Raw genomic sequence first — 8,836 nt, 5'->3', positions numbered from 1 at the left:
GGCCCAAGGCCACCCCATAATGTATCTCCGATGGGCCGGAGACATATTCAAATTCTCAAATCCATTTGGCGGTTGATCGGTTTTTCCTCCTCTCTTTCTTCTTCTTGCTTCTTCCATCAATTATCAGATTCAGACCCGCTTGCCGCTTCTCAGTTGACCGTTTTCTGGGAAATTTGGGCTTGCATTACCGCAAACGCAAATCTCAAAAAAGCAACTTTATTTTCCCCTAATTGTTTGCGGAATTTCATGCCCTTATGTCTCTCAATGCTTTCAAAGAAACCCTAAAACCCTGCAGCACTAATTCGTCATCGGGTTTGTCGCAATCTTCAGTTTCTCGAGATTTTGAGCCCACAAACCCGAGAAAGCCCCCCAAATCTTCTCTCTCTCAACAGCTTCTACGCCTCCAAGATTCTTCACTTACTTTGCCACAATCACAGTCGCAAACTCAAAACCCTAAAACCTCTAACCCCCAAATTGTCAACTGCAATGAAGAGGATGATGATGAAGAGGAAGAAGAGAAAGGGCTAGAGAAGTTTGGGAGACCCAAATTGGATCGATTTCAGTTTGATCATACTGGACCCTTTGAGCCATTGGTTTTGTCTTTGCAGGGGGAAGTTCCAGTTGTGCAGGTCAGTAAATCTATGGCGTCTCTTGATTCAGATATCATTTTTTTTCTTTGAATTTGTAGTGTTGATTTTCTATATTATGTGTGCATGGTATTTTATAATAAATGCAGTTGGGAATTCAATTCAAAATTACTGGGAAGTCTGACTGCAGACGTGACAATATCAGTATTTAATGTCCGTGGACTGAAGGAGCTCTAGGATTAAGCTGTAGATTTTGCATAAATAAAATGTGTCCAGTCTCTTAGCGAGATTGTTTGGCGGGCTTCTCAATGGGAAAAACTATTTATTCTAACGGGCCAAAAGTACTGCCCTTATTGTTTGAAGTAATTCTGGTGGAAAACTGTTTCTTAAGGTGAAGTTAAGAGTCTTATACTCTTATTAGAGATTTCAGTTATCAAAGCATATTCAATTGCGTAAAGAAGATATAACTCTTTGATGAATCGTCTTTTAGGAAGGTGTGTTGACAGTGTACTTTACAATTTTTGTTTCTGTAGGTTCCCCCATCTATTAACTGCAGGTTGCTTGAGCATCAAAGGGATGGAGTGAAATTTTTGTACAATTTATACAAAAACAACCATGGAGGTGTTCTTGGCGATGACATGTGAGTATTTTTGTTAATAAGTTTTGTTGATCACTTGCATATTTATTTCTCAATGACTTCCTTGTCTAGCTCAACTTTTTTCTTGCCAGTTTGAGTCCATATATTCCTTTTTCTTTTTTTCCGTTCTTTCTTTTGGATGTTTATCTCTGCAATAATTAGTTGCCGAAAAGAGCTCACGTTTGCGTTTTTACATTTGCGCAGGGGATTAGGTAAGACAATACAAACAATTGCATTCCTGGCTGCTGTATTTGGAAAAGATGGAGAATATGGTGACTCTATAAGATTGGAGGCGAACGAAGTACAGAAAAGAGGTCATGTACTGATAATTTGCCCCTCTTCCGTTATTCACAACTGGGAAAGTGAATTCTCTAAGTGGGCAAATTTCAGTGTTGCACTATATCATGGTGCAAACCGTGAGTTGATTGTACAAAAATTAGAAGCACATGAAGTTGAGGTACTTATAACCAGTTTTGACTCGTATAGAATTCATGAGAACATTTTGTCGGAGGTTGAATGGCAGATTGTGATCGTTGATGAGGCACACCGGCTTAAAAATGAAAAATCAAAACTCTACATTGCTTGTTTAGATATTAAAACCCGGAGACGTATTGGCCTCACAGGAACCATTATGCAAAACAAAATTATGGAACTGTTTAACCTATTTGACTGGGTTGCTCCAGGATCCTTGGGAACCCGAGAACATTTCCGAGAGTTCTATGATGAACCCCTAAAGCATGGCCAGAGGTCAACTGCCCCTGAAAGATTTGTCCGAGTTGCCGATGAGCGAAAACAGCACCTAGTTACTGTTCTTCGTAAATATCTGTTACGAAGAACAAAGGAGGAGACGATTGGACATCTTATGATGGGGAAGGAAGATAATGTTGTATTCTGTGCAATGAGTGAAGTGCAGAAACGCGTGTACAGGAGAATGCTACAACTACCGGACATCCAATGCCTGATAAATAAGGATCTTCCCTGTGGCTGTGGGAGCCCACTTACCCAAGTGGAGTGTTGCAAGAGGACTGTACCAAATGGAATAATTTGGCCTTACCTTCACAGGGATAATCCTGAAGGCTGTGAGTCATGCCCCTTTTGCCTTGTTCTTCCTTGCCTTGTCAAGCTCCAGCAGGTTAATGAATTGTTCAATTTGTTTTGTAATTTTAGTGCTGATGCTGCCATATATTCATGCCAGTTTGTTCATAAGACATTGGGTATAGTTTTACTTTGTGCTTCCATGCCAGTGTTGAGTACCAATATTTCAAGGGGACTATCAATGTGTACTCAAAAGTTAGTTGAATAGTGATTTTGCAGCCAGTTTTTACCGATGACTTGATTTGTTTGAATTTTGGCCTTCTTACAAGTCCCCTGAATTAACTATATGATGGACGTCAGGACCTGAATAGTTGTCTGTATCATGCATTCAATTGACCCATAAGCCCGTGTCTTAAATGTACATGCTGTGATCTGGGCTATTTTCACTAAAGGCTTCAGAAGTATAAGCCTTTGAAATAATTCTAATGGACTTTAAATGTGTTTTGAACTCTTTATGAACATTTTTGAGTTGTAGCGCAGATAAGCAATCACCTGGAGCTCATCAAACCGAATCCTAGGGATGAACTAGAAAAACAGAGGAAAGATGCAGAGTTTGCCTCGGCTGTCTTTGGTCCTGATTCTGATTTGGTGGGGGGAAATGCACAGAATGAGAGTTTCATGGGCTTGAGCAATGTTAAGCATTGTGGCAAAATGCGAGCACTGGAAAAGTTGATGTCCTCTTGGGCTTCAATGGGTGACAAAATTCTTTTGTTCAGTTACTCTGTCAGGTCATATTTGCAACCTTTATGCTCATTTTATCACCTGATTTATTCATTATTGCATCTATTATACTCACTCCAAGTGTTAAAATTAACTTATACAGGGGGAGAGGCAATAAAATGATTTTGTGGTTATTTATGAATTACATGATCACATCTAAAAATCTATCCGACACTTGCCAAGAACAGAAAATTTGTGCAAAAAGAGTTTTCTGTTAATCTTAGTAGGATTTTTTTTTCTTCCTGTCCCTGAAATGTGTGTTTGTGCATGTGTATCTATAGGTAAACTGTTTAACATTTGCACATGCATGTGTGTTGTTTGAGCAGCAAAAAATGGTGGAACTGATCTAAGTTTACCCCTAGATATAAATTCTATTACAGCAAAAAACTGATTGTCGTTCATAAAGTAGCAGCTACTGAACCAAGTTTAAAAAAGATGTAATTTACATGTATACATTTGTATGGCGGTATTACAAAATTGGGTTCTACGGTTTTTCTTGATTGGCGTAAGGTGGATATATTGATTTTTTCTGATGCTAATGCTGCATTAGTCTTTCCAGGATGCTGGACATACTTGAAAAATTTGTTATACGCAAGGGCTACAGCTTTTCAAGGCTAGATGGTTCAACTCCGACCAACTTGCGGCAGTCACTTGTTGATGACTTCAACTCAAGTCCTAGTAAGCTGGTAAATATTCTAATTAGGATTATAGTTGGAAGTTTCTTGTCTAAGTTTTCTATCAGACTTTCATATCTTGTTTTTTCAGGTATTTCTTATATCAACTCGTGCTGGTGGACTTGGATTAAATCTTGTAAGTGCAAATCGTGTGGTAATATTTGACCCAAATTGGAATCCTGCTCAAGATTTACAGGCTCAGGACAGGTCATTCCGCTTTGGGCAGAAACGGCATGTTGTGGTCTTCCGCCTTCTTGCAGCAGGTTCCCTTGAGGAAATTGTTTATTCGCGTCAGGTCTACAAACAACAGCTATCAAGCATTGCTGTCTCTGGGAAAATGGAAAAACGATATTTTGAAGGCGTGCAGGTACAGCAATCCTTTTTTCCCCTCCTTTTTTTTACTCTTAAATTAGCTAATGAACTTACGTATTACTAGAGAAACTTGTTTGTTGTTTGCAATCTTGATTGATATTCCATGAATGGAATTGTTGCCTCATTTCATTACCTCTGCACAGGATTGCAAGGAATTTCAAGGAGAGCTTTTTGGCATATGCAATCTGTTCCGTGATCTATCTGATAAGCTTTTTACGAGTGAGATCATTGAATTACATGGAAGACAAGGACCAGAACACAGGAGCCATGCTGATGAAAAGCAGGTAATTACAGAGGTTGGGAGCGATTCTGTTCCTTTTGAAGAAGCAAGTTTAGGATCTCCGTCAGGAAGAAAGCCTAGTGATTCGGAGAGGACTTTAATAAGTAAACCGATTCTTGAAGACTTGGGTTAGTGCATCTTATTCATCATAGAATTCTTTGTTATTTTTATTATCATTGTATTCATTTTTATTGCGGGTGTTATATATTATGTTTCTCATCTTCTGTCACTGTAGCCATCTGATTAAGTGATTCCCTTGATGTCAGGTATCGTCTATGCTCATCGAAATGAGGACATAGTAAACCTCGGAGCAAGCACTCAGGGAAGAATTGAAGTCAGTTTCTCTCAGAGTCAGAGCCTAGCTGAGCCATGCTTCCCTCCTGTGTGCAAAAGGAAACGTGATGGGGTGGCTGTGAAAAAGCACGTTCTCTCCTCCAAGGACCAAAAGAAGATCCAATACAGTCTGATTGCCAAGTCCATGTGCATGGATGAGATCGAATTTAGTAAGTGGGTACTCTCTGCAACTCCTTTGGAGAGGGAAAAATTGCTCCAACATTATTACAAGAAGAGAAAAGAGAAGATACCCAATGGATGAGGAACTATATCCTTGCAAATCCGCGACGCAGGAAGTGTTGCATTATTACCACTTACATATTGTACAGTGTAGATGTATAGATGTATGTATGCGCCTTTAGCGTAGTCATTCTTTTCTCTCTCACAACATTAACTTTAATGAACATTTACCCTATGTTTCAGAACGTAATTATCAAAAAAAAAAAACCATGTGAGTGTAGCCTAGTTAGTGAATCTCTATGAGTCTATGAGGTGGGGTTAAACTATTTAGACTCGAGGTCCACGTGAGTGTAGTGAATCTTTATGGGGTGCGGTTGAACCATATAGACTCAAGCGTTGGGTTTTGCCCAACTTGTTTTGTTGTTAGTTGAGAAACTTTTTGCTTGTCGATCGGATGGTCTGAGTTTAAGTTTATATCAAATATTTAAAGGACAAACTTGTATGCTGTTATAAAAAAAAAGAAAAATAATTATCAAAATAAAATTGCTAATCTTTTATCATATTACCTCCAACTATTTTCGCCTACTTATAAGCCTTATATATATATGGCTTACCGGGTTGGCCATGTCGAATGAACAACAGCGATAATCCATTTGTGCCGTTGGCCCATAAAGGATATCGTCTACCCATTTGGGCCTTTACAGAGGACATCGTCAATCCAATTGGTTGGCCCATAAAGAACACTGCATCTCTTTGCTCTCACTCACCTTCAAGTTCCTCAGTTCACTTGGTCAATCCTCACTCATCACTCTTCAAGTCTTCAGTGGCTAAAGTGTTATTACTACCGCATTGGAGGGCCAATCCACTTCCTAGTGTATAGAAAACCCTAGTCAATTCTCGTATATATTGCTCGTCTCTGTCATTTCTCCACGCGATCCGGAGGCAGCAAGTGATCCTCAACTCACCGGAGACCTTCTCTGGTTAGTACTACCGCACGCGATCGCTCATTTTCACTGGACATGTTGATTGTATTGCATCATGTTTATCTTACTCAATCTGAGTGAACTCGCCTGTTTTTTTAGCTAGTTTACCTTTTTATATGTTTTCCTCATGTTCCTGAGCAATCAGATGGTGTGCTTTGGTGGATTTTATGCTGATCTGAGTAGATTTTATAAGAACTTATGTTGTTGCTGATAATCTTGTTTTATGAAGGAATTTGATTTGGAACAAAGTGTTGCTTATTATATCTAATTAATTGGCTTGATATGCTGTTGGGAAGTTCTATTATCCGTATATGATCTGCATATGCATGATATACTTTGGTTGTAATTGTATTGGTATCTTTAAAGTGAATGAAGAAGCAAGACTTATTGCTATGGAACCTATTGTTGTTTATCAGCTGTCTGTGTGCGTGTTCTTGTATTCATACTAAAGCTAAGAAGTTAATAATTTCCTCTATCTCCATAAATTCTCCAAAGTGTGTGTCAGGTCAAGTAAATGAACGTGCTTGGAATTTTTTCTAATCTCAACATACTTTCATAGGCATAGTAGGAATGGGAGGACAATTTTGAAATTAGGGGCGGATGATGATAATAATATTGTTTGATGGTGTTTATTAGTATTGTTAATTATTTGGTGTTAGTTTCAGTGCTTTGTTGTGTATTTGCAATACGTTATGAGATGCATCACCAAACTATGTGTCATAACTAGTTCTGCAGTGGTTGTTTTTTTTCACAAGGCGGAACGGACACCAATGTTTCATTATCTCGTAATGGCACCAGTAGGTAATTCTGTAGCCTTTGGATATAACTCTTACATTAGAGCCGTGAGATCAATTTGATTTAATTTGGGTAATTTATGTGCAATGGCTTTTAAAACTGTAAAATCTGTATGTAATTCTTGTGAAATGGGAAACTTTTGGTTTCCTCATACATAATGCTGTTGTATTATTTGGCAGTTCAACAATTTGAGTTTTCAATATGGCGGATGGATCACAGCATCCATCGGTGCTTAAGAAGATATATGGGCAGTCTTACCTTATCTCGAGGCTTTCTCCTGACTCATTCCCTCTGAATCAGAGTGTTATTGGTGCTCCTTTCCGCAATGGAGGTCTGCATACTCCTTTGTGGTCTACTTGTCAACGTTCTGACTTGGCACTTGCGCGTCCTCTCCCACAAGTGTTTGTACAAGCTCCAGCAGAAGAGAAAGGCGTCAAGGGTTTTATGGTTGATTTCCTTATGGGAGGAGTTTCTGCAGCTGTTTCCAAGACCGCAGCTGCTCCAATTGAGCGTGTTAAGCTTTTGATTCAGAATCAGGATGAGATGATTAAGGCTGGTCGTCTAGAAAGACCATACAAGGGGATTGCTGACTGCTTCGCAAGAACCATCAAGGATGAAGGTGTCATTGCTCTCTGGAGAGGGAACACTGCTAATGTTATCCGATACTTCCCCACCCAGGTCACTTTTCTGTTTCTTCCAACACCTTTGATCTTTTCATTGAATGTATTTGCGTAATGTCTTTTGAAATTGGTCTATACAGACATTCGAATCTTTAATGGTTGCTACTCTTTTCATCTCAGCAGTCTCAATATGAAAAAAAAAGAAGAAGATAAACCTGAATAATTTTTTTTCATGTGTCATAACATCATTATCTCTGGTCAAGGCCTGGTGCCTGAATACATGCTTTATGAATTTTCTTTATCTTCTAAAGTCTTACGTCAAACCTGAATCTTTTGTATCTTTTAGGCCCTAAACTTTGCATTCAAGGATTACTTCAAGAGGCTATTCAACTTCAAAAAGGACAGAGATGGGTACTGGAAGTGGTTTGCTGGGAACTTGGCATCCGGTGGTGCTGCTGGTGCTTCCTCTCTTCTCTTTGTGTACTCGCTGGATTATGCTCGAACACGTTTGGCCAATGATGCAAAGGCAGCTAAAAAGGGTGGCGGGAGGCAGTTCAATGGTTTGATTGATGTGTACAAGAAAACCATCCAATCTGACGGCCTTGCTGGCCTCTATCGTGGATTCAATATCTCTTGTGTTGGGATCATAGTATACCGTGGGCTATATTTTGGAATGTATGATTCCCTGAAGCCTGTGGTCCTTGTTGGTTCTTTGCAGGTACATTCGAAGACTCAACGTAGTATTTGTTGCATTCTTTCCTTGCCCCTCATATCTTTTATAGTTTTCTTCTGTTCTTTTTTTTTATTGCAAGGATAAATAGTTATTGGATCACACAGTCAAATATGATGTTACTATCTTACTGTGCTGCTTTGCACCCATTTATGTGCTTACTGATTAATTTTTCGGGTTTACAGGATAGTTTTTTGGCAAGTTTCCTACTGGGATGGGGAATCACAATAGGCGCTGGATTGGCCTCTTACCCCATTGACACGGTGCGTAGAAGGATGATGATGACCTCAGGAGAAGCTGTTAAATACAAGAGCTCCCTGGATGCATTTCAACAAATCGTCAAGAATGAAGGTTCTAAATCTCTCTTCAAGGGTGCTGGTGCTAACATCTTGCGTGCTGTGGCTGGTGCTGGTGTGCTTGCAGGTTACGATAAGCTGCAGCTCATTATGTTTGGCAAGAAATATGGATCTGGCGGTGGCTAATATGAGTGCTGGGGGTTCTTACGACGATGATGAAAGAACAATAGTTGTCTAGGTTCTCAAATTTGAATAATTTTGGATGAAGAACAGTACTTAAGACCTTACCTTTTATTTAGGGATTGGATGTGAAAATTATAGTTTTGCCAGAACTCAACAGTATTTCGAAATTTAGTGTGTTTGTACTGAGTATCCTTTTGACTTTTTTTGTGAGTATAATTACACAGTTCTGTCAATTATTCATTATTAGAACTTTAATTTTGTTCTGCATTGGTATTTTATGCAGATGCTGGTATTATATTTTGCCAGAAATCTGATACCAGCATCCAGTTTATTGCTTTGAGTATATTTGTC

The 8,836-nt window shown here is 39.1% G+C and overlaps 2 protein-coding genes across 4 annotated transcripts; both read left to right on the top strand.

Moving 5' to 3' along the window:
• The first annotated feature begins 76 nt into the window (after positions 1-76).
• Positions 77-5,158, top strand: LOC119983137 (switch 2). 3 transcript variants are annotated; one of them, XM_038826820.1, is made up of 9 exons: positions 500-629; positions 737-978; positions 1,121-1,227; positions 1,429-2,356; positions 2,800-3,047; positions 3,599-3,725; positions 3,805-4,080; positions 4,229-4,493; positions 4,632-5,158. In XM_038826820.1, coding segments are annotated over exons 3-9 (2,175 nt in total). In that variant the 5' UTR covers positions 500-629; positions 737-978; positions 1,121-1,225; the 3' UTR covers positions 4,961-5,158. The 3 variants fall into 3 exon arrangements, with proteins under 3 accessions (XP_038682745.1, XP_038682748.1, XP_038682746.1); XM_038826817.1 differs by lacking the exon at positions 737-978 and having other exon boundaries at positions 77-629; XM_038826818.1 differs by lacking the exon at positions 737-978 and having other exon boundaries at positions 610-629; positions 1,106-1,227.
• Positions 5,159-5,700: 542 nt separating this feature from the next.
• LOC119983139 (ADP,ATP carrier protein 1, mitochondrial-like) lies at positions 5,701-8,723 on the top strand. Its single transcript, XM_038826823.1, has 4 exons — positions 5,701-5,858; positions 6,836-7,334; positions 7,623-7,994; positions 8,192-8,723. The coding sequence occupies exons 2-4, from the start codon at positions 6,858-6,860 to the stop codon at positions 8,486-8,488; spliced, it is 1,146 nt and encodes a 381-aa protein (XP_038682751.1). The 5' UTR covers positions 5,701-5,858; positions 6,836-6,857; the 3' UTR covers positions 8,489-8,723.
• The last annotated feature ends 113 nt before the right edge of the window (positions 8,724-8,836 follow it).

The sequence above is a fragment of the Tripterygium wilfordii genome, chromosome 17 (assembly GCF_013401445.1).
Source record: "Tripterygium wilfordii isolate XIE 37 chromosome 17, ASM1340144v1, whole genome shotgun sequence".
Taxonomy (NCBI): Eukaryota; Viridiplantae; Streptophyta; class Magnoliopsida; order Celastrales; family Celastraceae; genus Tripterygium; species Tripterygium wilfordii.
This window is presented reverse-complemented; position numbering and strand designations above follow the sequence as displayed.

Bases quoted from the DNA above. Each gene is read 5' to 3' on its own strand.
- LOC119983137 (XM_038826817.1), top strand. From the start codon at position 255: ATGTCTCTCAATGCTTTCAAAGAAACCCTAAAACCCTGCAGCACTAAT. The intron at 630-1,120 runs GTCAGTAAATCT...TTGTTTCTGTAG, and splicing joins GGGAAGTTCCAGTTGTGCAG to GTTCCCCCATCTATTAACTG. The intron at 3,726-3,804 runs GTAAATATTCTA...TTGTTTTTTCAG, and splicing joins ACTCAAGTCCTAGTAAGCTG to GTATTTCTTATATCAACTCG.
- LOC119983139 (XM_038826823.1), top strand. From the start codon at position 6,858: ATGGCGGATGGATCACAGCATCCATCGGTGCTTAAGAAGATATATGGG. The intron at 7,335-7,622 runs GTCACTTTTCTG...TGTATCTTTTAG, and splicing joins TCCGATACTTCCCCACCCAG to GCCCTAAACTTTGCATTCAA. The intron at 7,995-8,191 runs GTACATTCGAAG...TCGGGTTTACAG, and splicing joins TCCTTGTTGGTTCTTTGCAG to GATAGTTTTTTGGCAAGTTT.